This window comes from Choristoneura fumiferana, chromosome 15 (assembly GCF_025370935.1).
Source record: "Choristoneura fumiferana chromosome 15, NRCan_CFum_1, whole genome shotgun sequence".
NCBI classification, from domain to species: domain Eukaryota; kingdom Metazoa; phylum Arthropoda; class Insecta; order Lepidoptera; family Tortricidae; genus Choristoneura; species Choristoneura fumiferana.
Genome location: NC_133486.1, coordinates 15,175,285 through 15,202,458, shown reverse-complemented (window position 1 = coordinate 15,202,458; position 27,174 = coordinate 15,175,285). Strand labels below are relative to the sequence as shown.

The following is a 27,174-nucleotide window of genomic DNA, read 5'->3' as shown; positions in this document are numbered from 1 at the left end:
AAAAATAAAAGGTAGTAAGTGAACAATGTTTCCACTCAACAGTGGAAACAAATGAAATAACAACTTAAAAATCAATCATAATAAATCAATAAAACTAAAAATGTACAAATATAAAGCAATGCATGGAAAATAAAAGGTAGTAAGTGTAAAATTGTTTCCACTGTTGCTATTTCATCTCCTCACAATCGAAGTGAAAAGCAGAGTGAAAAACTCTAGCATTAATCCCATTTTCCCCTCGTCGTTTCTATTCACCCTCCTCCCCGTACCGACTCGGGTGGCTAGGTATAATGAACGTCTCGGGTAAAATGGCTCGATTTATGCTCTTTTTGTACAATATACTATTTCAAAACAAAATATACAATTACATTTGTCTTATGCAGCGTTTGCACTAGAGATGTGCGAGGATGTGTTGTGAGGAATATGTTTTTCAACCATCAACCAATAGAAACGCTTCATTTACACATTAGCACATCTCTGGTGGAAACAGTTGAGCAGAGCGAGGCGAGGTAAATGAAGCGTTTTTATTCGTAAATGAAAAATAAATCCCTCGCAACACATACATTATTGGTGGAAACTGCTTTAACCAAGTCTTAACTATGAAAACTACTATAATTTTTTTATTAGGGTTCCCTACCTCAGTTGGCAAAAACGGAACTTTGCGGAACCATTCTAAGATCACTTTGTTGTCTATATACTATCCGTCCGTTCGTCTGTCTAAGTCTACGAATAAGTCTAAGTATAGCTGTTCCCTCCAGAGCTATCCAATTGCATCTTAAGGCGCACAGGTCCTTAGGTCCTACCTAATCGGCAGTAACTTACCTCCAACATTGCCAACAGCGCCTGGATCGAAGACAACAACATCAAGCCTTACCAGGAGTTCAAAGAGCAGCTCATCAAGTCCTGTAAGACTGCTGCTTTCAAGGAGGCCGTTAACCAGATTGAAGAGTACATTGTCAACCCTGAGGTGAGTCTGTACATTACTATAGTTTTAGAAAACATCCTTGTATGTCACAAGAGAAATATCTCCAGGCGGATGTTATAGAGAATGCAGTGCTCGATTAATCGACGAAACAAAGTAGAGCGACTGAAGAAGCGTCAAAAGACATCTTTACTCAACCCCGATCAAAGGCGCTGAGACACGGGGGTAACTGCCGATATTTCATATCAGAGCACACCGCGTGCAGTACTCTTCCGACTTTTTGTGAAACCTCTTGTACTGTACTCATGTGCAGATGCAGACACATCATCTCCACAGCGTTCTTTTAACATGACTGGAATTTTATAGCCATTTATGAGAGAAAGAGAGAAACATTTAGTTACACTTATTTGATACACATAAAAATACATTACAGGGAAAGAATACGAGTATAATATAAAGTTAACATCGAATAGTATAAAGTGGGCAGCATAATCTTAAGGCAAGCCGCAACACTGTTTTTCAGTGGTGTTTCAGTCATCATTTACTGTGTCTCTAGGGACATTTCTCCAGACTTCTGGGACCTTCGGCTGGACACAATGACTAAGCAGTTTAATAGAGTCTAAACTTGGCACTGGTGCAAATGTGTTGTGTGACGGTCACAGCTGGTGCACTTCACAAGTTGTTACATGTAATAGTTAGCAAAAGAGTTCCAGTGGCCACTTTCAATTTATGAGGCAGGAGTAATTAACACTTGTGCCTGCGTGTTGATATGATAATCTTCCGTCCGCGCATACCCTTTTATGAATGGAGTATCTGGCTGCAATACATATACTGGATGTCCCAAGACGATGCCACATGGAGGGAAAGTAAAAGTGCACATTTTAATTTTTCAAACGACTCCGTATTTTGTTGTAAAGAGACTAAAGAGTTGCATGCAACTAGGTAGGTACTACAATTTATTTATCACATATTTTTTTAATAATGTACTTTTAATAGATAAATGATGGTTCTCTATCGTTTGCCGAATTTCATATGCCCGAATGTATCGTTTTCTAGAATTTTCATTTGCCATAAAGTAATTTATTTCTGAAATAGTAATTTCTTCAGAGTTGATATTAAACTAACCTAACCTAACCTACTGCATTCTATATGATGACATTTTAAAAAATCCGAAAAACAGCACGGTTCTATATATTTTATGGCAAACGTTGGTATGGCAAGTGAAATTCGGGCAAGTAAAGGTAAACGATAAAGGTTATGTAAGTAGTTAGTTGTTTTTTCTCAAGTGGGTCCTTATTAGTAATACTTTAAAATTATAAAATTAGTATTTAGAAGCACACCAAAGTCAAAGAAAAGGTATGTATTCATTTTCCTGAAATTGTAAATGTAAAATTTCATGGTTTTTTTTTTTAGGATGCTATGGTACTTGGAAAAAATAATCCTTCTGATTGAGCCATGAGCCGTAAAATTGCGGTTATTTTTTCCATTTGGTGGGTTCGATTCCCGGTTCAGACAGGCGATTATTCAAAAATCTTTGACTTTGCCATAATATCCTGTATATTATTATAAAAATATAGAATACAGACAATGTTTAGCGAAGAGAAAAATTTATTCGCTCTAAAATTGGATTTATAAGCGCTTTTTGGAAAAAATCTATATATCTGTCTCTTTCTAAAACGCTTTTCTCTATGCAGCAAGTAACGCCAGTTACTTGCGTGTGACATCACATGCAAGTAAGTCTTTCTCTGTTTAATCTCGAATTCAAACCTTTATAACTGTTATATTTCAAGATAGGTTTAAAATTGTTTTTCTGTTCGATTACATGCATTATCAAGATTTAATTTATAAAATGAATAAAAAAAAATCAAGTACCGTATATTTTATTTATTTATTTATTGAGATATTTAAAGAAAGAAAGAAAGAAAATACATTTATTCACAACACAAGACAACAATATTATTAGGTACAAAAAAAACAACACAAAGGTATGTGTCATTGCGGTTGTGAATCGGACACTGGCTCAGCATAATGCGGAAGCGTTAAGAACACCCAAGCACTGATTTTCAGCCAGCACCGATTTAAGATACTTCACTTCCATGTGGCATCGTCTTGGGCCAGCCTGTATAGTGGTTGCAATTAGCCTGATTGCCGACGTAAATGCGCGTAAAGCAATATACTAATAAACATAGATAGGTGTTTCTGACATTTCGGTGAGTCCAATAAGCCGACGATTCATCCCTCTCTCTATCCCATACACCATGCCCTACTTAGTCTCTTGAAAAATTGTCAGGCATATTCTGCGACCTTCACTAGATTGCTGTTTTAGCACTCCTCATTCATTTCTCCTTTCGTACCTCACCAACCTATAAGTCAAAATCAAAATATATTTATTCAATTTAGGCTATAACGAGTTCTTATGAATGTCAAAAAAAATCGGGAAATTATTAATTCCACGTCAAATAAATAATTGCCTATCAATTTATTCTCATCCATCATTTATACACTTATACATTTGTATATACTTTTGTAATTTAAATTATTTCAATACAAATAAACTAAATGTTTAGCAAAACTAGTACTGCAGATAATTCGAAAATATACGTCAATCTACAATATACAAAAATACTACAATCACATCAAAAAACAATAAATTAAAAAAATCAAAAACCCGACTGCCTTAAAAATACTAAAAAGAAGAAAACAAGTAGTGGGCTAGAACTTTGTTAAGTAGCTACTTAACTTAAAGTTCAACAGTCGAGACCCATTAGGTAAGACTTTTTAAGCGCCACAATTTATATGGGTCCCGACTGTTGAACTTTAAGTTAGCTACTTAATAAAGTTCTAGCCCACTAGACTTGTTTTCTTCTTTTTAGTATTTTTTTTATCACAGTAGGTTCGCTATTTGAAGGGACCCCCAATGCGGATCGGAATTATTTCCAAATATCCCTCCCTGTCCATGATATAATCATTAACTTTATAATATGCCTTAGATATTTATTAATGTCTTTTTGATAATAGATCTGAATGTTGTATCCGTTTATTTTGGTAATTTTTTTTGGAATTTTATTATAAAAACGTATGCAATTTCCCAGAAAAGACTTTTTGGTTTTAGCCAGTCTGTAAGATGGCTATAACTTTCCAAACGCTAAACTCTGGCTCGTTGTCTAGAAATTCGGTGACATCGATGGGCACCAGCGTAACCCGGAGGAGGAGTTCGACAAGCTCAAGGAAGAGATGGAGAGCGAGGAACAGGACTCGCAGCCAGAGGAACCCGAGCTGGAGGTGAAAAAGAAGAGCTCTACGCCCAAGGTTAGCACATTTACATTTAATCTATTGTTCACCTACTGTTTTTTACCAGTACGTCGGTTTAGCACCGCTTTTTAGATTGGGAGCCCAATTTTTTATTTTCTTAATTTAAGCAAGTCAATAGTAAAACTTTGTCTATTTTTTGTGTAGAATTTACAGTGGCAAGTTGAAAACTAGGGCAAGTTATTTTATTATCCATTGAACTGTACATTTTTTTACATGAGATAAAAATCACTTTGGGATCTGTGAAGTCGAGGATGCGGTCTTTTGCCCAAATGGTTTTGGACGTGTCCATTCATAATTAATAACCTTACTTTAACGTGGGAAACTGCAGTTTCATTCGTATTAGTTAATACAACTTCCGTTTACTGTAGCAAAGTTGCATTAGGATATTTAAGCATGTCTATCACAGTATAATAAATAGCATGATCATACTAATCCAAAAATAGCAGTGAAAATGAAAACTCTTCTAAATATTTATAGATACGTTTGGGCATTTCAAAGGTAAAGCCTATAAAACGGTCGTCGTCTGCCGGCCTGAAGGCGAGCGCGAAGAAGAAGAGCAAGCGCAGTCTGTCCCGCTCGTACACGGACACCGAGGCCGACAAGCCTTCAATGCTCAACCACTCATTCTCCAAGAAGTCCAGTCTGCTGCATCGTCCTTCCAATATAATGAGACCTGTAAGTAAAACATTGTGTGATGTTATTTGTTGCCACTTAAAATGGGACTTTGGTCCTGGTTATACACATAGTAGAGATATAAATTGTAGATAAGTTTAGTTTAGCTTGCCTGGAAGAGATCGCTCCGAAGCGATAAGGCCGCCTATTGCTTACCTTGGAAAATCTCTATAACCTGTATTTTCTGTAATTACTGTTTACTATGTGTTGGTGTTCAATAAAGAGTTATTGTATTGTATAAATTTAAATTTAATTAAGTGTAAGATTTGGGGCGAACTTTTGATTTAAAATAATATAATGCTAATCCTAAATCCTTTGAAGTCTTTGCGTATTGCAGACTTACTTATGCTCTCCGGATAGTTGACGTTCTGACGCGATGCGTCAAAACGCATGCTTCACATGCAAACATGCTTTTTAGGGCATTTTTACAAAAAAGTGTATCTATTCTTTTTTTAATTTTGGAAAAAATATGGTTTTTACAAGCTTTTATTTAGTTTCACCTGTCCCGTTGTCTGTCTGTCTGTCTGTAATCAAGTCTTGCAAGTTAAGTTTGGCCAACTTCCAGTAGTCAAATTGACTTGAAATTTGGAATACTTATGTAAATCGCGTGACAATACAATAATCTAGTAGTGACATCCTGGTCCAGCCCGGATCGTCTCCGCAGGATGGAACTTCAACGGTTAATAGCATCAACTTGAAATTTGGTATGCAAATGTAGTTTGGGTGACAGACAATGCAAGTATAGTCAACAAAAAATACAGTCAGCAAAAAAAGCTTGTATTAAAAATATTTTTTTATAGTTAGGTTATTCCTGCTCAGAATCGAAAGCACAATCGATTCCGATGGTTTAAAAAGTGTCCCAATCAAAAATATCAGTTTTGTGACGTTTTTTTCATGCACTCGGTATTGGGCGTCACAAAACTGACTCATAAAATTTGTGTGAAAAAATTAAATACAATTTGAAAGAAAAAGTACACGTTTTTGTGAAAACACCCTTTAAGCAATTTGCTTGTGCAAGCATCATGCCAGTTTTAAAGTATGTCGATATTTCAGCGCAGATTTTACTCGAAAGCTTACTGAACTGAAAAAAATACCTATTGTCAATTTGCTTATTATATTCATTTGACAAGTATCCGGAAAGGAACATATTACTTTTGCAACACCAACACCCTTTAAACTAAACGACACCTGTAACTAAAACTATCATTAATTTTTCTAGGACACTCCCCCATTGGACTTGGAGAATGTGTCAGACACTTTACTCGAGAAAAACATCAAGGCGAGTCAGATGAAGTTCGGCTTCCTGGGTCTCGGCATCATGGGCAGCGGCATCGTCAAGAACTTGCTCAACTCCGGACACAAGGTGCTCGTGTGGAACAGAACTGCGGCCAAGGTCAGTCGACGCTTCGTTTCATACCCTAGAATAAAACAGTTCCTATTGTTGAAGATCATTTGAAGTAATAAAGCGATACATGGAATGTTTTATTCTTGGGTCACAAATTACAGCTGAACTGGGAGGCTATCGCGCGTTAAAAGGATTGAGAGGACGTCTAAGCTTTGATAGCGATCCTAACTTGCTATCAGATTCGTTGCCGCGTGGATAGTGAATAGGATGTTTATGTTGACGTGAGGCATTTTGTTACCTTGTCCGCAGATGTGTCTTTATACTTACCTAAGTTTGGTTTAGCGCCTTCTCTTGCAGTATGCTCTAGTGTTGTGCGAGTTACAGGAATGTATTCTTTTACATTGAGACATATTTTTGAGGTTCTGTTGCCATCAACTAGTGGTAGATAGAAAATATAATAAAACAACACATTTTTATGTATGTGTTTGGTGTTGCCAACACTATACAATCGTTCATATGCTGTGGTAAATGGCGTACCATCAGCCAATTCCCAGGCCTATTTTCCACCATTGTTGTATAAAAAAAAAAAACGGCCAAGAGCGTGTCAGACACGCCCAAGATAGGGTTCCGTACCCATTAAAAAATCAAGTAATATTTTTCTAAGGATTTCGTATTGTGTACGGAATCTTCCAAGTTTAGGTATATTTTATACCTTTACCTGCTATTTACTCTTGAACTAATAATAATTCTCAAGCAATCTTAGCCGTTATAGTTTTCTTTGAAAGTTTGATATACTCACTACCATAATGATTTTTTTCAAATTTTTACATCCAACAGAGCTCGATTTTAATGAAAATTTGCACTTTAATTAAAGTTATATTTTGCAAACAGATTACTGAATCGAAATATTGTCGTAGCTTCCCCACAATGGTTTTAAAAGACCTATCCAACGATACCTCACACTATAGGGTTAGTCGAGAAAAAAAAATCACCCCCACTTTACGGGAGGTACCCAAAAAAAAATTTTTTTTTTTTACCATTGTCGGCGCGACTGAATATGTATGTATATTCATGCCAAATTACAGCTTTCTAGTACTAACGGTCTCTGAGCTTCGACGCGGACAGACAGACAGACAGAAAGACGGACAGACATGGCGAAACTATAAGGGTCCCTAGTTGACTACGGATTATATGGACGGGTAATATGGATTGATCCCTTGATGGGAATACTCATCTTCATACCTAGCTTCGCATTTCTTCAACTAGCACTTGAAGAAGTTTCTGAATGGCGATATTAGAATAATTGTTTTTTTTTGTATTTTTGTTTAGCAGCTCGTAAGTTTTTCTTATGGTACCTTCATGTAGATTAGATTTACATTGATCAGTGTTCGATGTCTAATGTATATGTTGTAAAGGATAGCACATAATGTATCAGACGTATTGAGGCGAAAGAATTTGGATAAATTTGCTAATAGGTAGTAGTTTAGGTTATGGTATTTTATTCTGGTTAGGGTGTTACTCTCTTTCGATGCTTGTGGTTTCGTTATAATATTTATCTTGTTATATTAATATCACAATTATTATCAGTTTATTTTTTGATATAGGATATGATTTGGGATATACCTACTTAATATTTACTTATTCAATTTTGTAAAATATTCAAGTCTGCCTATTAAGGTTTAATAGATGTATCTTTGGGGCTGTACATAGGGATGTATGACAGGTTGAAGTTAGTAATTTGTTCAAAACAAAGTACTTAATTCGGTTGTACAATAAAATCTTATTCAACATTTACCATATTAGTCGTTGTAACAATATTATTTAAAAAATAACGACGATAATTATTAGCGAGTCAATCACAAATAGATTTGGAATATATAATATGTAAATCGTCAGAACTACGTAACACGAATATATCAGAGATTAATATAATTAAATAATATTTCTTAAACTCATCGTAGGATGAAATTTTAAGAACCTAATGAAACTATTTTTCTGAGACGCCGACAAATGTAAAATTTTTTGGTCCCATCTCAGTTACTTGAAGGCCGATCTCAGTGCCGGTTTGAGCACTTCCAGCGCCCTGGGCAAGATTTCCACGGCGCCCCCAACTTTTAGGAATTCCCTAGAAGGTATAGGCTTCTGGCGCCCCTTTAAGCCCGGCGCCCTGGGTGGTCGCCCATCCGCGCCCTACCCTAACGCCGCTACTGGCCGATCTCATTGATCAACAGTATACATACTACATCTATGGTGTATTTATGTGTAGTATAACACCCACATTCATGTAGTCATTGACGCTCTCCTTTTATAATTATTCGTTCTATAAGTTTGAAACAAGAGCTCGCGGAAGTGCTAAGTCTCGTACCGTACAGCTAAAGACTGACGTGCTAAGTCTTCGGTAAGCGGCGATGTGTGCTTGTATCACGTTACGCAGTACTCGCAAACAGCTCGCTGTTCCATCCTCTCATAACTCAAATAAAACGATAACACGATACTATGCTCAGAATAGACATCCTACTGTTTATTATATCAATATACGGTGTTCCAGATGCTATTTAAATATAGGTCATGTTTGTATTATGCAAGCTTCTTTTGAAGACATATCAAAGGCGGTCGCGACCGATATTAGGGGGGGCACTCGTTATAACACAACACCTGTGATACTTCCCCCCTAAGTTTTAGATTTTTTGGTTTTTTCGGTGACTTGAGAGGGGAAGGGTCTTGAAACTATCCCCACGGACCGCCACTTGACATATTTTTGCAATGAAATATGTAGTTAACTTTATGCATTAAAAATATTGGAAAGTGAATGATACGTTTTAAACAGGTTACGTTTTCACCTAATACCAACATCATTTTATGTTAGACCCGAAAGCAAACATTTTTGCTTTCCCATGTGACCGATGCGTCATGGAAAAAAGAATCTACCAATCACGACGTTTCCGTACGCAATGGAAAGCATGTTTTCTTCACAATCAATCTTGTCCATCAAATACTTACATAGTCAGCTGCCACAAAGATTCATCCGTCTCTTTCTCAAGTAAAAGAAACGGCAGTAATAGTGTGTTGGCTGCTTATGTAAGTCGTAAGTGGACAACGAATTATTAATTTACTATACTATTTTCACTTCATCATAAGTACCATAATAAGTAAATTACGTACTATAAATCTCAATGCGTGAAATATACCTATATTTATATTATATTATACGCTCAGGATAATTCTACTTTTATTCTATAGGTAACTACGTGAATTTTTAATTTTCTTATCATGTCGTCCGAAAACGTCCACAACACGATAGTATTCATATATTATTGCAGCTCTAAGGAGTAATAGTATATTATTATATAACTTTAGTGTTATCTTCGTGCCAATAAATGATTTTAATGAACTAAGTGTTTTATTTACTTGGGCAGCTACCCAATAAGACACTAATACTTTAACACAGCTGATGCAAAATGCGAATAATGATCTTAAGAATATGTATCTAACATTTATATATAAAATATACTTGTCTATTAATCTATTTAGACTTTAGAGTATTTATGATACTTTTCAATATAATTACGACTTAGCTGTGTAGCACAAAAGAAAGTTGAACAGTATAATGACTTAGATTTATTGAAATAATAACCAGTGCTTTTCATAGATCGTTATAAATAAAAACAAAAATACATTGAAAATAATTTATTCTCCATGATTAGCGGTTTACTCTCGTTTATATATATTTAGAAAATGTTCAACAATATTTTGTATATTTTCTATTAAGAAACTTTATATAATCTTAATCATTGCTGGATCGTAGTATTTGGCATTTTCACTGTAAGACTCACTTCACTTTCTGTACGAAATGTCACAAAATACGATTTTTTTTTTTACCTACGAGAGATTTACACGTATCTACTCGATACGAACAGACGCGATCGACTCCGGAGGCGGAGGCGGAGGCGGCGCGGGCGCGCCTCGCGACGATACAACAACACGGCGTCGGCTCCTCGCCGAACACGCCGCAGGCTCTACAAATCGAACAGATATAAAACGCATAACGCTCTAAGAGTTAATCCTAGAAGTACATCAAAACGGAAACAATCGAAACGAACAGAGGTATTTACAAGTACCTAAAACCCACGGAGACGCTTAAACGTACCGGGCGGGCCGCGCGGGCGGCCGCCCTCACTAGCAACTAGAGTCCGGGCTACCGGGGATTCGAAACTAGTCTATCACAGCTCACTCAATGTAGACCGCGGTCAGACGGCGTCGTCGTCTGAGGCGGGGGCGGGGGCGGAGGCGGCGGCGGCGGCGGGCGGCGGCAGCGCGCGCAGCGGCAGCGCGGCGGGCAGCGCGTAGACGCGCAGCACGCGCCTCAGCAGCCGGTACTACAAGCGCTCGCCCGGCGCCAGCTGCACGGCCAGCAGCACGCGCGCGCGCCGGTGCCCGCACAGCGACGGCTCGCTGGCCGACGACGCCAGCCCCGCGCGCGCGCCACCGCCCAGCAGCGGCTCGCTGCCCGGCTTGCCCGCGTCGCCCGCGCCGCCGCCCCCGCCCCGCCGCCCCCGCCGCGCGACGTGGTCGGCGACGGCTCGCCCAGCGGCAGCAGCTCGAACAGCCCGGGCGGCGGCCGCTCGATCATGTTGATGTGCACGTCGGGCAGGTCGTTAGCGGGCGAGCCGCGGCGCGACGCCAGCGACCGGTCGGTGGGCGTGTAGTAGACGGACAGCTTGCTCTCGGCGTCGGCGGCGAGCGGCGGCAGCCGCGCCAGCGCCTCGATCTTGGTCTTGAGGTACGCGTCGAGATGGTCGACGTCGGGGTCGAGGTGCGTGGAGTCGCTGCGGCCGCAGGAGCCGCTGCGGCAGTTGTCGAAGTAGAGCGAGGGCAGGTTCTCGAGCACCTTGGTGAGCGTCTGCTGCTGGTACTTGTAGGACTGCCGGATGCGCAGCACCTGGTGCGCGCTGAACTTGCGTATCTTGTTGCGCTGGAACACGTAGTTCTCGCGCACCCAGTTCAGCTGCGTCGTCGAGTACTCCCGGACGCGCTTCACCTGGGCCAGAAAATATTGTATGTTACAATATTGAACGCGCCAGGAACGCGCTCCGAAACGAAGCCGCGTCGCTAGCTTCTCACCTGGTCGTAGTATTGGTCCCTCATCGACGTCAGGTGGTTGGTGCCGATGTCTCTGATGTTGCGGAGGTGCGTCGCCTGGGACGAGTAGCTGTTCTGGATCCAATCCATCTGCTGCGTACAGTTCTCTTTGATGCGATGGACCTTGACAAAAAGAAACAAAATTATCATCAGGCTGATCTACTTCGTTCGCTCATGCCGGTGCCCTCGATCAGGGGCAGATAACGGCAGCGAATGAAAAGAAAGAACGGTCAGAAACTAATATGTGGCGAGAAAACTCTCAAAATAATAGAAAAATGTGAGAGCGTTCACCTGAACTGCGTAGTTTTCGCGCAGTTTGTCGAGCTGCTGCCGCTTGTACTGCTCGATGTTGTCGAGCATGCTGTAGACCTGCCGCGTGCGCGGCGCCGGGCCCCGCGCGCACGCGCAACAGCTGCAGCACGTCTCCATCAGGTTGAACCTGCAACGACACGACCTAAGCTTTGTGGCGTTGGCGTGACAGCGACGCCGACGACACTAGTCACTGTCACTGTCAGGCGCTGTACGATACGTGCGATGCACGATGCAGTGCTGAGGTGGCCAAACAGTAACACGACAAAGACAAGTAACGGTTAACATTTTCATTAGGATATATTAGCCGGGGCCGATAAAAATGTAGCAGTGTCGTATTCTTATGAAGCAGAAGAGGCATAAGTAAATTTAGACACTAAAGTTGCACCGTCACTACTAATGTTAGCCGCTTGTTTGCTGTAGTGTTGTGAGGCTTTCCAAATAATGCTTGCCAACATCCGGTCGTGTAAATTAAATAACATCAAAATTATAATTCAGCAAAACCATTAAAGGTAAATTGGTATTTTGTTCTCACCATGTTAATCTACCGTTGTGGCGAGCTATAAGTAACACACAGGAAGTTAATTTATTGTTTTTCATTATGTCACAATGTTAGTGTAAAATTTATATAGAATGTGTGGAAATAAGGTCAATTTGTTCAACATATTTACTTTGTCAATCTAAAACAAGTATCGCTATACTGTTACAATTTAACGCGAGGTTTAAACTTACTCGGTTAATAGTTAGTAATTAAAATTTACATTTTCATTATTAAATTGTGGTGTTATTCAAAATTACGAAGTCAAGTGTGCATATACTTAAAACAGTTGCTAACTTCAAAATAGATAGGGAGATCAAATTGACAGCAGCTGAATGCGTTTGCCTTTAGAGCGAAAAAGTCAAATTAGTCATGCAAAATTCTTACAAAACAAAACTGGAATAAAATACATTGTTACTAACCTGCGGAAAATCCATCGCAGCGCCTGCACCAGTAGAGTGAGTCCCAAAAACGCCGCCGCACACACGGCACCACACAACAAACTATATATCTTTATCTCGTACATAGTCACCGGGTCTATGTTCATAATCACCTCCGCGGACACGTTCGCGGACGGATTAGACGCGAAGCACACATACGTCCCGCTGTCCTCTCTGTGTATGTCGCCTATGAACAGCGAGCCGTTATCGAGCACTCTCACTCTCGATTTGCTATTGTCTATCGGCACGTAATTTTCATCGTGGGCGGTGCCGTGCTTGTGGAAGATGTCGGGGATCTGCGGCTCGGGGTTCCAGTGGTAGACGTTGCGCGTGGGCGTGATCCACGTGATGGACGGCGCCGGGTTGCCGTGGAAACGGCAGCGCAGCAGCGCCGCCGCCTGCAGCCGGTGCAGCGTGAGCGGCGACGCCGACAGCAGCCGCGGCGGCAAACAGTTGGTGTTGTTCAAGTAGAACAGCATGTCGTTGGGGTACGTGCCCCGGCAGCTCAAGTCGGACTTGATCACGTCCTTCCTCGCCTCCGCCCACCCCGCGAACCACGTCATTCTGCAGTCGCAAGCCCACGGATTACCACCTAATCTAAACTCTACTAATTTATCTAACAGTTTCAAAGACACTGGCATATTCGTCAGAAGGTTGCCGGTTATATCTAAATGCGTTATCGACTGTGTGTCTTGGAACACGAACGGTTCTATCTCTCGTAAATTAGCATTATGTCTAATGTTAAGTCGCTGTAGATTATTTAAGCCTTTGAAATTAGTATTCTGTATGACCGTTATTTCCGTATGGTCGAGGCAGAGCGTTCTCAGATTTTCGTTATTCAGGAAGAGCCCGGAAGGCAGTTGTTTCATCTTGTTCCCGCCCATGTGCAACCACGTGAGATTTTTCAAATATTTGAAAGCTTCCTGTGATATGTTTTGAAAGTGGTTGTAGCTCAAATTCAGCTCCTGCAGCCGCTCGAAATGATCGAGCAATAATTTCGGTAAATATTCTAATCTGTTACTAGAAATATCGAGTCTCTCCAGGTCCTTCAGATCGACTAGAGCGTAAGATGTTATCTTGACTAGGCTATTATTATTTAGGAACAGCGATTTCAGTTTAAGATTAGGTTTAAAATAGTAATCTAGGAAGGTGGCTAATCTATTATAGGACAGATCCAAGTATTGCAGCGCGAGCATGGGCCCGAATACTTGGTAGGGCATGACGTGCAGCTCGTTGTGCGAGACGTCTAGCACTTCCAGGCTGTCCAGGTCCGCGAACGTGAAGCGCGGGATGTCGTTGAGCCGGTTGTGCGACATGTTCAGGTGCCGCAGCAGCGTCAGCCGCGCGAACAGCCCGTGCTCGGTCCGAGTCAGCTCGTTTCTGCTCAAGTCGATGTATTCGAGCTTGGTGTAGTTGTGAAAGAGATCGCCTTCGAGGCTGGATATGCGCGAGTCGGTCCAGGTGAGGTTGCGGAGGGCGCCGGCGCCGGCGCCGGAGGGCGCGAGGGCCGCCTTGGTGAGCCTGTCGTCGGGCAGGCCGGCGCCGGCGCACGCGCGCCGCTCCGCGCTGCACGCGCAGCCCGAGGGGCAGCCCCGCGCCAACGCTGCGCAACTTATTGCCAACGCCAATATTTTGACCAGCTGCATTATTTGATTACAACCTGCATAGTCTTATTTACTGAAACAAGAGAAACTGTGTGCTACATTTTGTGATTGTGTTAATATTACCTAGCTAGTCTCTGGGCACACCGTAGCTAGTTGTTTGACTAGTATTGAATGTGAATGGCTGACCAAGGAATTTCTTTACCATCCTGAGGTTCAATGTCATTCATTTGTAAGGTTTAAAACCAATTTATTTATAAGACTATTTTCATTTGCGAATCTATGTGTGCTTTGTTGTTTTTCAAGGAACTATCATAAAAATGGCAAAGTACTTGGCCGACTACACATTTAACACTTCTAAAATACTTTGGTACTTACTACCACACAGGCAAGTTTACTTTACATAATCTTTGCAACCGACTACGGCCAGAAGCAGTGTGTAGATAGAGATCACTGAGCTCCACAACCGCTCATTCACTCACTGCTGCTGCCTGTGGGTACCTTTAGTACCTTATCAAGACAAGATGTAAAGGTATCTGAATTTTTCAACTGTTTTGTTTATTTTTATGTTTTTCAAATATGACTGCACTCATAATTAAATTATAATTTTTGATTACCCACACTTAGAGTAAAAATTTGAGGTATAACTCCGTATAACTTTAAAGTTGTTAATTGTGATATATGCGAATGAATATCCATCTCAAAAAATTCGCTTATGAAGGCTTTTAGATCGTTTATTTTTATGAAATTAAAGTACACTATAAGTATCACTGAAATAGTTGTGCATGATACATTTCATTTATAAATCCTTTTCACTTTTAAATGCCAAATAAATTGCAAAATATTCGTACAATTATTCGCGAATGCGAATACGAATATTCATTACATTACTAATACCATTATCCATATCAAATTCAGTCGATCCGGTCTCTAGAAGTGGGTGAAATAAGATTTGCAAGATTTTCAATTCAAATCAAATTCTTTATTTTAGAAAAAGAAACACAATACCTAGTATTTGACCGTAACAAACAAAACTGGCAAGTTCAAAAGAAGTTTGTAAATTTTTTATCTTCCACTTGTGCCCAACCTGGTTTACAAGTGGGAATAACATAATTGTTTTTTGTTTATGCTATGCACCTAATGTTTACTTATATACATAGATCAATACCTATTTTGTAATTTTTGGAAAACAAGAAGTATTGGATTAGTAGTCTACTTATCATTATTCATAATATGTATGCTAACCTAAACCTAAACAAATAGGTAATTTACTTTGATGTTGCTGTCATTCATTGCCTATCTATTGGAAGTTTTCCTGTTAAATCTGAGCTAATTGTTTGAGCTAATTGTAAATTTATTGTGCCAATTCTGTTGGCTTAACAAAACCGTAAATGCAAAATGTACAATGTCTCGGACAAGAGCATTTTTAGGGTTCCGTACCCTACCTCGAAAGGAAAAACGGAACCCTTATAGCATCACTTTGCTGTCCGTCCGTCCGTCTGTCAAGACCCTTTTTGTCAGGAACGCGTGGAGGTATCAAGCTGAAATTGATATCGAATACTCATATCTGCGGTCCCTTGAAGCCTTGAAAAAATCAAACTTTTAAGTCAACGCAATCAAAAGTTAAGTCATTAAACAACGTGATTCCATACAAATTGCCGTGCACTGAAAACCTATAGGGTACTTCCAGTTGTCCTAGAAACTTGAAATTTTGTGTGAAGGTAGCTATTTTAACACAACCAACTAGAAAAGTCTGAAAATCTTGATGTTTTATGTGTGTCTGTAAATATCAATTTCCAATATAATCTGACCCCACACTGCGTACGTTTTGCTTAGGAGCAGGGCTCTCCTTACACTAGATCTAGATGTATTAAATCACACTGAAAAAGCGGGAAATATCTTCAACACACGATTCCCGTTTACATACCTATAAATGTGTACGGAACCCTCGGTGCGCGAGTACGACTCGCACTTGCCCGGTTTTTTTTTAAGTAATTTGTGTAATTGAGGCTAGCACGAGCAGCAGCTTGCCCACAGGCTAGATATTATGATATGATATTGTCCACAGTACTTGTAAGAACGGTTCGGGCAGCCGACTCATGATCACGAACGTATGTTTTAACTTAGGTAACTGGAATAACATTGTACTTAGAAAATTCCGTTACACTGTTACACCGACCACCATCATACGCCGTCGCACTAAACTATTATCATATAAAACACGACATTTACCTAATAACCGTCCACATTTTACTCCAACTTGCATAATCCACTTTATTTTGTGTTGACAACGGACACGGTTAAGCCAGCCATACTCCACTGTGAAGCAAACGCCTTTATCCATACAATACACACGATATCATCGTAAATTCCCACATAGTTTGCACAGGCCACTTTTTATGACAATAGCATTGAATTTAATATATAAATTTCACAAGTAAAACGAATTTTAGCTCTCGCGATAATGAAGTACGCTGTCACTACGACGGCTGCGGACACTGGAAAGAAATTAATGGCGGCGCTGGGAGCTGCGCGGTGCGTTGTCCCTGTCGATCGCGCGCGGCGCCGCTGTCTAGCTCTCACTCGCGCATTGGCCCAGTCAGCTGTGGGGAGCGAAGATGGCCGACGCGAGCCGAATGTAGGCGAAAGTGCTTTCGGAAGCGCGCCGTAATGTCCACCGCGCCGCGATCCATTCTTGCACTTGTAATTTTTCTTGGCTTCGGCGGCGGTGAACAACAAAAGTAGTTACTGTTCTTTCAAGTACTTTAGCAAATAAATTATTATATCGTTGCTTCACGTCGCGATATGATTAAGCTTAGGTATATTTATTAGGTGCTTACAACTTCAACATTACACGTTAGAATGCAGCGAAAGGAACATTACATTACAAATACCTTGCAAATAATTATTTGACGTATTAGGTAGAATAATATAGCAAAAAAAAACAACTGCTTAAACCTTATTTTATATTACTTTTGTTGCGGACTGAACACAATGATAAAACATTTTTTTCTAAAAAAACATTGTTTTTGTCCCGGCGTCCCGGCCGATAAGCAAATTGTCCCGGTTTAAAAATCATAGTTATTTAGTAGGGGGCTAAGCTATAACATAGCCGATAACCTGCTTTTTCCACTTTGTAGCGAAAAGCTTCTACGAACAGAGAGAGAACCCGACTGGCTGGTTGCTGGCATTGAATGACTGTGATAAAAGTTGTTTTGTGTTTAGGCAAGGATTAAACCTTTAAAGTTACATATTGTAATAAAAGTTCCTTTTTTCTACCTTTACTAGGACATTTTCTTTAAATGTCCCGGTCCGCGTCCCCACACTTACGGCAACCCTATCTTAGGGTGAAGCCAGACGATCGCAATTTTTGGAGTCGTGCGTGAGCCGCGTAATTTCTGCTGCATTCGGTTTTATACAAAAGTCCAGCTCCAGGTTTCTGGCGCCCCGTGAAAGTTGAACTGAACTGTGACCTTAGTGTAAGTTTTCGGTTACAAAATACGTCTCGATCGCGTTCGCGTTTAAGTCTCACTTTGTATGCAAACATGAACAGTGCCTCTAGCGGAACGAATGCGATGTTCGTGTTTCCATACAAATTGAGATTTTGACGCTTACGCGATCGAAGACGTATTTTGTAACCGAAAACTTACACTAAGGGTACTGAGTCATCTACTACGCTCGCGAGCTTGTATTCTCTCCAAGCAAGCAAGCTTGAGTCTGAACAAAACCTTGAGTCTTCACTTTTACCATCTTTTACTAGATATTATTCTTTTATTAGATATTCTTAGCGCGTTTATTCTCAAACCAAGTGCATAATAGGTAAATGTACTATATATTATAGGTAGAATTTCATTTACATATTTAGTCTAATGTTTATGTTTACGACTTATACGTCATATGATGGTGATATGTAACAAGATACAGGCTATATAAGATAGCTTGTGTACATAGCCGTATCTTTGTACCAAGTAGGTACCTATAAGCTTAACACGTATTCCGTTTTCTAAACAGATTTAGCAATAAAATTGAAATTTTTGAAATACTTGCCTAATAAAATAAGATGTTGTTAAGTAGGTACCAGGCATAGGTCAAACTGAACAAAACAAGAAACTGTAAGTAGGTAGGTAGGTTCGTACATAAACAAGTGCCTACTAATGCGTTTTCAGTTGTAGTCAGAATTGATTTTTCCTTGTTGATTTTTTAGAACTTACTAAGGTCACGTTTTCAATTATTTTTATATCTGGCCTGGCGGGGTGGACTTCCTATCCTACGCCAAGCAAACAATTGCTAACTCGATTTAAGACTCGTTCCTTTAATATCACACTATGAAAGAGAACGCATTTTATTTTTTAAACGTACTTACTAAATTTTAATCGTTTTTTTGTACTTCGGCATAAAAGTGCAATGCAACCAATGCAACAAGCAAACAACATTTGTCCTCATCAAATGCCTAATTGCTGCAATAAGTTGCCATGCGGGAGTATCCTACTGCCCTTACTGTCGTGCTTGAAGACTTATTGTTTTGTTACTAGCGATGGCAGTTTGAACATATATACCTATTGTTTTTAATACAACTTATTTATTAACCTTAGCTTAATCTAGACGGTGTGAGAAATATTTGGTGTTTTTTATACCTAAGCTTTTATGCTGTGCGGATATGTGTTTGTAACTGGTCTGATCGTCCACCGGCACCAATGTATCTCAACTCGCACGTTATTTCTCACACCGCAGGTACAAGTTTTTTTTTACTACCACATGGTTCAATATCAGTTGTATGGCTTACTTTGACTAACCCCCTGTTTCACCATCCATTGATTAAATTTATTTGACGGATAAAATAATGTGATGCCGTCTCTGTTTGTTTTGTTCGAATAGACGGAGACGGCATCGCATTTATCAGTCAAATAAAATTATTCAAGGGTGGTTAAACAGCCCCTAAATGTGCTAATCATCCTCATTGTTTTTATTCTGATGTAAAAACTGTCATAAAAATGGTAAAGCACTTGGTTGACATGACAACCCAATGCACAGGTTAGTTATTTTTGCGCATTTGCGACGCGCATTATAATTTCCATGCTAAAATACGCCCCGGAGTTTTAGTCTTGGTCGTAGAAGCTTATCGTCATTCGCTCGCAGCGCAGCGTAGCATCCATATTTTATGAAGCTGCTGAAATGGAGCAGCCGTTCCTAAATAGATATCCAGTAAATTAGTCGTAGAGTAGCCGTGGTATGATTTGCATCATACTGTTATCACACGATATCGCTGAGACTGAGATAGCCGCTATCGCTTCTGAAGCGACTAAGTTCGTGGTCACTGATTGAATAAAATGTTCTGAACTTAATTAAATCAATTCTAGAAAAACTTAGTGGGACGATATCTGTTGTATAAGAAGTGGGTATATCTAGCTAATTGACGTAATCACATCAGGTTTAATAAAATCAAGCCGATAGTTAATTACCGTTGAAGAAAACTGAAGATATTTTAGTTAGGTCTGTATTTGACACTGTCGTGGCTGTAATTAAATTACCCAAGTAATGTTAATGTTATCTGTCCGTGTATTGTAATTTATAGTTTGTGATGGTGAATAAAAATGTCTATTATTATTACCTATTACTTTTACCTAAGTAAGGCGAATACCGATGTTATTTATCAGCCTTGCTCTAAAATTGCTTTTTACCCTGTTGCGAGTCGAATACTGCACTGAAGGCAAATCTTCTCTTGTTGCATAGGGAATAACTATAATGACAGATCATTACGACTTCTCTAGGAAAAGTTACAAGTGTACATACCTATCCTTAAAATAAAAGTTATAGTAATATTTTTTACAAAGACAATCTCGGCTGATCACAGGGAAGTAGATTTGATCACAATCATGAGATTAAACTGTCACGTAGGCATGAACATTTTTATAAACAGTAACAGATGCAAAACTCTAAATGACGCATGCAATTGTGACTAAACTTGTCGTTTACAAGCATTTAGCTGCGGCGATTTGTTTTTATCAAAGTGTATGTGTTTGATTATCACTTGGCCGAATATCACTTGCCAGCCAACGTTTCGCCGATGATTCACTTTGACAACTAACTATTACCAAATTTTTGTATGACAACGTGTCATTTGGTCGAATTATTATAAAGCAGAATATAATAACTCAAAACGTATGGAAAACTTATCATTTGTCAAATCTTTCACTAGGTCAAACAACTATTAAACGAATAACATTTCGTCAGTGCAACAGTTCCCTTTTCATACATAAGCCAACTGTTTACTTAAACCAGTGATTCCCAAAGTGGTCCAGGTGGACCCCCAGGGGTCCACGGGAGACTTGCTGGGGGTCTACGTAGGCGTGAACAAAAAATGGGGGTCCATAAGATGTTAATGGGGGTTCACGAAAATTTATCTGCTTTTGATAGTAAAGAGCCAAAATGTAAGCATAGTTTTTATAAGGGCCTACCTACATTGTTTTAAGTACCTAACTAAGCAGATAATATTTTAATAAGGCAAGCGACTGGACAGAACTCAGAAGCGACACAATTTTTATTTTTTGGCGACTTAAAGAATGTGGTAGAAATGTATCAGCAGAGGGTCCACCGAAACCAGTAAAATTTTGAAAGTGGTCCACGAGAAAAATAAGTTTGGGAACTACTGACTTAAACTAAGTAAGAACTACACACCATTTTTTCAATTGGCAATACGAATTACAAATAAGAGTTTTGTAATAAGTATAGCAACAGTAATCTAATGTATGACAAAGTCCAGTTAGGTGCGACGACGAGCGAAGCGAGGAGGAGCGTGTTAAGTTAACCGTGAGCAAACAGCGCACAGCGCACGAAGCCGAGCGAGCGAAGCGAGCTTGCCGCGGCAGCGGCAGACAAGTGCCAGAATCGTATTTTTATTTTTTAATATTTCTTTTTAAATATCCAAAACATGAGTCTAATGAAAAACAATATTGAACTGAAAATGGCATCCTTGTAAATAAATGTCTTCAAAATTTGATCGAAGACTCAGTAACTGCAGCATTTTCGAAATCTAACACACACTTTTGGTACAAGACTGATACCGTGATCATTGTCGTATTATATCAATCAATAGGTTAAACATTGTGTCATACATAATATTTGCGTTTGTATCAAACGCTTTATAAGTGCACAAACAAAAACATAACGAAAATGTTGCGCTTACCCAAATTGCTTATTATATGTATTACATAGTTAAGTACTAAACAGAACCCTTATTCAATGAAAAATTTGGGAAACATTGTACAACCAAATTACGCCAGCCAAAACATTCTACTAACCGAAAATTGGCATTTGAAAGTGCCTTTAAAACAAACAGACCAAACGTACACAGTGCCGGTTTTAGCACTTCCAGCGACCTGAGCGAGATTTCCACGGCGCCCTCAACTTTGGGAATGCCTTAGAAGGTATAGGCTTCTGGCGCCCCTTTAAGCCCGACGCCCTGGGTGGTCGCCCCACCGGGCCCTACCATAACGCCGCTACTGAACGTACAGTTGGTAACTGTGAGGTTGGGAAAAGAAAACTAAATCTTGGGAACTAATAATCGGCTAAACAATTTTCTGCGAAAAATTAGAGAAAACTTCTGGACGGATCTCGTTTGTGACGTGTGTGTGACGTAAACAGCGTTAAGTATAGAATATTTTTATATTGCAAAATCGCTAGTCGACACTCCAAGCTATGTATAACTTTGTTTAAAACTACTATTCTAAATGAGTGGTAGACGGTGCTGCACAGACATGGCTTCTAAATTTACGAGACACCGCCCGTCATAATTTCTAATTCTAAAATACTTGGAATTTGTACAAAATTCGCGATTCGTGACTGATGTCATGACCCGACCGTTATATCACGATATTATACATAATAACTACTTACTATAAGACCTGAGTCTCAACTTAATGAAGCAGATAGGATTACTGTAATTGTAAACGCTGTAAAGCAGTCGCAAAAGGGTACGGACTTGATATATCGCACATTCATTACTCACTCTATTTTGTTAAGAAATTCGTAACATCATTACTCGGTCTGTTCCGAATTACGTCATGGCTTGGAAATACGGGCTAGGGCTCGGAAAATCGTTGCTAAAATGATATGCCATTGTTATTGCACGTTGATAACGAGTCATTGCTATGTTTATACGCAAAATGCGTATTATCATTTCATTCCGAGCTTGACAGCGTTTGCTTGGGGATGTTCGAATGGTAAAACTCTTTTTGCTTTCAGAAAACGAGTATGAGCCTATAAAAAACATAACTTGTAAAAAAAAAAACAAGTCTCGCAACTGTTCTCCTACCGTAAAAAGATGTGAGAACCATGAAATACCAAGTCCCTATTTAAGGGTCCTTCTGTCTTAAGTTATTTGTTACGTAATTAGCTAACCTAACTTATTTATTTTGATGTTGTCAATTTTATTACATTCGAAGAAATGCCTGTATAAAATAAAACAAAATAAAGGTAACTAAAACTACATACAAACTAAAATTATAAATAAAAAAGTTGCCCACAATCACTGCCAATCTTATAGTGACCATGACCATATCAATATAAAAAATCTTTTATGTTTTAAATAAATAGATTGACTTGGCCATCGCATGAAACACAATGTATCTCACAAGTAATACATATTAAATTAGATTGTTTAGTGACCTATCAACCTGTTATTCCATTATACATATACAGTAACTGTTTCATTCACTGCAAATGTAACTTTGTAATCCTATACATTTATATGGTATTACAAAGTTAGTTATGCAGTTGGTGTACTTAGAAAACTGGACCAAAATTGCAAAATATTTTAGTTTTTCCTTGATTTATACACTAAACACAAATTTTATTCTAAATTTGAAGCTTCTATGTCTGCTAGAAGTGCCTTAAAGTTTTGATGATCGGTCAGTCAGTCATTAGAGCGAATGTCTTCAAAACGCACCGATTCATTGCTTCTTTTTCTTGTAAAACGTCTTTTTCAGTTCTTTCAATTGACTTACACTGTTTGAAATAACTATAAGGTGGACATTTGGACAAATAATGTTTATGTTGATGATTATAATGGAGGTAATTGCGCATTTATACTTTTGTAAAAACATAATAATGGCCTTGGATTATAACGGGATTGATGAATGCCAGTCACTGTTTACTATCTATCAGTAGTGATTTAAATTCATTTACGCACGAGATACTCATATGAGATGCTTCTCAGTATCAGTATTTTGCGTGGGTGTTGCTAGGGGATCGACTAGCACAAGGGCAAATATTCGAGCGTTTTGACCGCGCGGTCAAACGTCGTTAGCGTCCCACGTTTATATAACACAACGGAAAGACAAGTCACAAGAATTTTTATCACGCTAAATTCAGCATCGGTATTGTCTTCAATTTTCATAAAAAAACAACCCTGAGCATTACATGTTAGCAGCTCTGGCTGGTGTAGTTGATTGATGTGACAGTTCGATTACTTTCTGATATTCTTTATAGCTGACGCGTCGTGTTGACTGTGCCTACTGTAGGCGAGCGACGCGACATAGACACATTTGATAACTGACATATAAATGGAAACGGATCGTGTTACTCTCTGATTATAGTTGAATTGAAGTTTGTTCTGATAACTTCCGTGTTTCTGATGACTTGCAGCCTACCCATTAACAATAGTCCTACAAAGGGTTCAATTTAACTGGATTCGTAAATAGAGACTCGTAAGTAACAATTACAAAGTTAGCTAGTAGCTCTTCCATTATTGATGTCCTTTTTCGTTGCTCGTTCAACAGATATCCTCCTGAGTCCTGCCATTTTTTAACAAACTTAGTGTTTAAGACCTAGAAGTGGTTGACCTGCTTTGTTATTTTGGATATTATTTAAAAATTCTTAGAATTCTTTATTCAATGAACAATTTGTACTTTATAAAGTACATTAGGCCGTTATTCTTAGAGTTAATTAGTGCTTTACAAAAGTACGCGAGGACTTAGGAGGATATTAATAATGGTCAGGTCCAAAAGTGAATGTTAATATTTAGCTGCTATCTTACCTCAGCAACACTTTCGCATTTTAACAACCGTTAAGTATTCCGTTAAGTATTCCGCCAATTGTTTTCAAATGCACGAATTTCGAAAAGCATTGTAAACTTATCAAGTATTCGTTTGTGTCTTTTATGATTAGGTAGGTACATGTGAACTATCAGACTTAGTTAACTTAACTTAACTTTCAACGAGCTATCAACGATAATTCGTAGAGTGAAGTCTATTCACCTTTTGATGTCTGAATGTCGTGCATCTGTAAATTAGACTAATTAATAAAGTGAGTTAAATGTTAGAAAGCTTTATACCCCGCCCGAGGGTATATGTATACCTATATCAACATCACACAGTTCATTATCTAATGAAATTACTAATGTAATAAAAATACTTGGTTGGGTACCTACTCGGTATCAGTACCCTTAGTGTAAGTTTTCTGTTACATCTCGTACGTAATACGTCTCGATCGCGTTCGCGTTAAAATCTCAATTTGTATGGAAACACGAACAGCGCATCTAGCGGAACGTTTGCGATGATCGTGTTTCCATACAAATTGAGATTTTAACGCGAACGCGATCGAGAGCGAGACGTATTTTGTAACCGAAAAGTTACACTAAGGGCACAGTTGTGCCGGTCGGTACGGACGGTGATAAAACCATCTTTATTTTGGTTTCCCTAAATAAGAGACCTTAGATGAATGATTGGTCTCGCGCGCTCGCTCGACTAGATACCGCCGGCGTACTTGTCAAATGCGGCAACAAATAGTACGCCGAAATCGGCGTACCTGAGCCCGAGGCGAGTCAGTCGCGTTGCAAACTGTGCGTAATGTGCATGTCCCGAATTTTTGTTAAATTTTGGTCATAAACCGAAGTAAAATGCATGTTTTTGCATTGAAACTGTTTAAAAATAATACTACAAGAAATAAGAAGGACACTGGGATCACATACCATCAGTAAATATCGTATAATTTCGAAATTACAAAATAAAATAACATGAACCCTAAACGCCATTCTGTGTTGCCGCGTACACAAGAATCAAATTCCCCGTGGTTGAGATTTTAATAAATTGAATTTTATTGTTATCATCATTAAATGATGATAAATTTTAATAACTTATTTTATTTAAGTATCTAACGTAATTATTATATATACATAACCTAGTTCTATATTATTTAATGTTAATCTTTGTGATATTATACACTGAAGGTGTATAAATTGTTACCCGACACTATTTAATTAAGGGGTGAATGTGTCTTAAAATTAAAAATGTTTTTCGTCTTCCCAGTCAAAAGCCCGATCAGCTGATTTACTTAGGTATTACGGGAAACGAAAAATTTTTTTTTTCGTATTTCTACCCATTTTCCTGAAATGTTAACTTTTTACCCGACTGCCCGAAGGAGGGTTATGTTTTTCAAGCGTATGTATGTAAGTAGGTATGTATGTATGCATGTACCTATGTATGTATATTTTGTAAACAATTATTTTTATTTTAGTCTTAATTAACCTGTACATTATATTAGGTTTAACTATAGGTGCAACGTGTTAAGTACGCAAAACTTCTTAGTTGGTGACTCAGTCCATGAATTTTCAGTAATAATTTGTAAATATTGAATGTCCTTAAATATATATTTTTTTTAATTAAAAATGAGGCCTGATCATTGATATACCTACATCATACCTACCATTTTTTTAAAGAAGAAACCTACGCCTAACCTATACACAAACATATTAATACATTCACTCTTAATTACTTCTTAATTTCTAAGTATTTCCCAAGATGCATTTTGTAACCAGTAACTTAATAGACCACAGAATAATTTATTTTCCCAATAATTCGGGTAACAGTGGAGCAGCTGGCAACACAATTCGTCACGCACACTAGCATCCTTGCAAATTGTCTTACACCGTTCTTACGCACACTACAATATTGAGTTGCCGCATTCACGAACGTTTTGTTTTTAGTTAGCGCGGTATCTAGTCGAGCGAGCGCGCGAGACCAATCATTCATCTAAGTAAGAGACGTTAGTATTTTTATCTCAATTAATAAACGAGTTTGGTGACTGGGTCATACTTTGGACGCTGTAACCGTCTCATCATTATTCGCATTTTATCGACCTGAAGGCATATGACTAATGTCCAATTTCAATATAAACAAACAGTCTGGTTCGCGGGTTGGGCACCACTCCCTTTGTTTTAGACTATTATTGGTCATCGTTATCCTATCCCTGTGATCAATCAATATTATGGAAAAAGCATTTAGATAGGATCTGACCTTATTGATACGTCGGTATCGGAAAAAACTAGATACCTAACTTTATGTATCTAGTTTCCTTAGGTAACCTAAGTCATTTCTTCACAAGTCTCTTTTACTCGAAGCACGAAGTTTTGTCTTCCGTAACAAAATACTTAAAATATTCGAAGCGTCGACGTCACAGATTCGTCTCATTACCCACCCATGATGGAAAAAAAACTTCATGATACTAAACAGATCTCCAATTTCGACGGCCCAAACGACGAGCTTATTAGAAGCGCCCATGTCGCCCACCGACTACTATTTATACATTCGCACGTGACTTCTCGATCCCGCGACGACACAAGACAACTTTTTTTATACTAACCTAATCAAATTAACTATCCGTTTAATGCACTTGCTTACGAATATCACTGTCTCACTCACTCCTATAACTTCGCTGCGCTGCGGGTGTGAGAAGTGTTAAAACAGTTGCATCGACCACCCAGGCTAGCGTCTCTGGCTATGCGCGTGAATGTAAATTGTGAAACTGTCTTAGCCTTGCCCCGCATTCGTGTTCCGCTAAGGCTTCTCAGTGCAGGATACTCAACTTCTGGTGTTCTAATTTTGATATTTTGTTTGCTACTAGCT

General features: G+C 39.0%; 2 protein-coding genes across 5 annotated transcripts in view; one reads left to right on the top strand and one right to left on the bottom strand.

Annotated features, from left to right (window-relative positions):
• Ndf (Nucleosome-destabilizing factor) overlaps positions 1 to 27,174 on the top strand; it is a 57,800-nt gene that overhangs the window by 9,181 nt on the left and 21,445 nt on the right. For 2 of the 3 annotated variants that reach the window (XM_074098169.1, XM_074098167.1), the window contains exons 4-7: positions 838 to 964; positions 4,088 to 4,228; positions 4,709 to 4,906; positions 6,123 to 6,296. In XM_074098169.1, the coding sequence (XP_073954270.1) occupies positions 838 to 964; positions 4,088 to 4,228; positions 4,709 to 4,906; positions 6,123 to 6,296 (640 nt within the window). The remainder of the gene's footprint in view (positions 1 to 837; positions 965 to 4,087; positions 4,229 to 4,708; positions 4,907 to 6,122; positions 6,297 to 27,174) is intronic. The other variant, XM_074098170.1, reaches the window with a different exon arrangement.
• LOC141435473 (uncharacterized) lies at positions 9,921 to 16,802 on the bottom strand. 2 transcript variants are annotated; one of them, XM_074098160.1, is made up of 5 exons: positions 16,508 to 16,802; positions 12,657 to 14,351; positions 11,679 to 11,826; positions 11,370 to 11,510; positions 9,921 to 11,286 (listed from the first exon to the last, which is right to left on the bottom strand). In XM_074098160.1, exons 2-5 carry the CDS (start codon positions 14,318 to 14,320, stop codon positions 10,612 to 10,614), a joined length of 2,628 nt encoding a protein of 875 aa, XP_073954261.1. In that variant the 5' UTR covers positions 14,321 to 14,351; positions 16,508 to 16,802; the 3' UTR covers positions 9,921 to 10,611. The 2 variants fall into 2 exon arrangements, with proteins under 2 accessions (XP_073954261.1, XP_073954262.1); XM_074098161.1 differs by lacking the exon at positions 16,508 to 16,802 and adding an exon at positions 16,203 to 16,471.

What these genes read in the sequence shown, in the direction of transcription:
- LOC141435473 (XM_074098160.1), bottom strand. Translation starts at nt 14,320, where the DNA reads ATGCAGCTGGTCAAAATATTGGCGTTGGCAATAAGTTGCGCAGCGTTG. An exon ending in CTGCGATGGATTTTCCGCAG is followed by an intron (nt 11,827 to 12,656) that starts GTTAGTAACAAT and finishes GTGTCGTTGCAG; the next exon opens with GTTCAACCTGATGGAGACGT. An exon ending in GGGACCAATACTACGACCAG is followed by an intron (nt 11,287 to 11,369) that starts GTGAGAAGCTAG and finishes TTTCTGGCCCAG; the next exon opens with GTGAAGCGCGTCCGGGAGTA.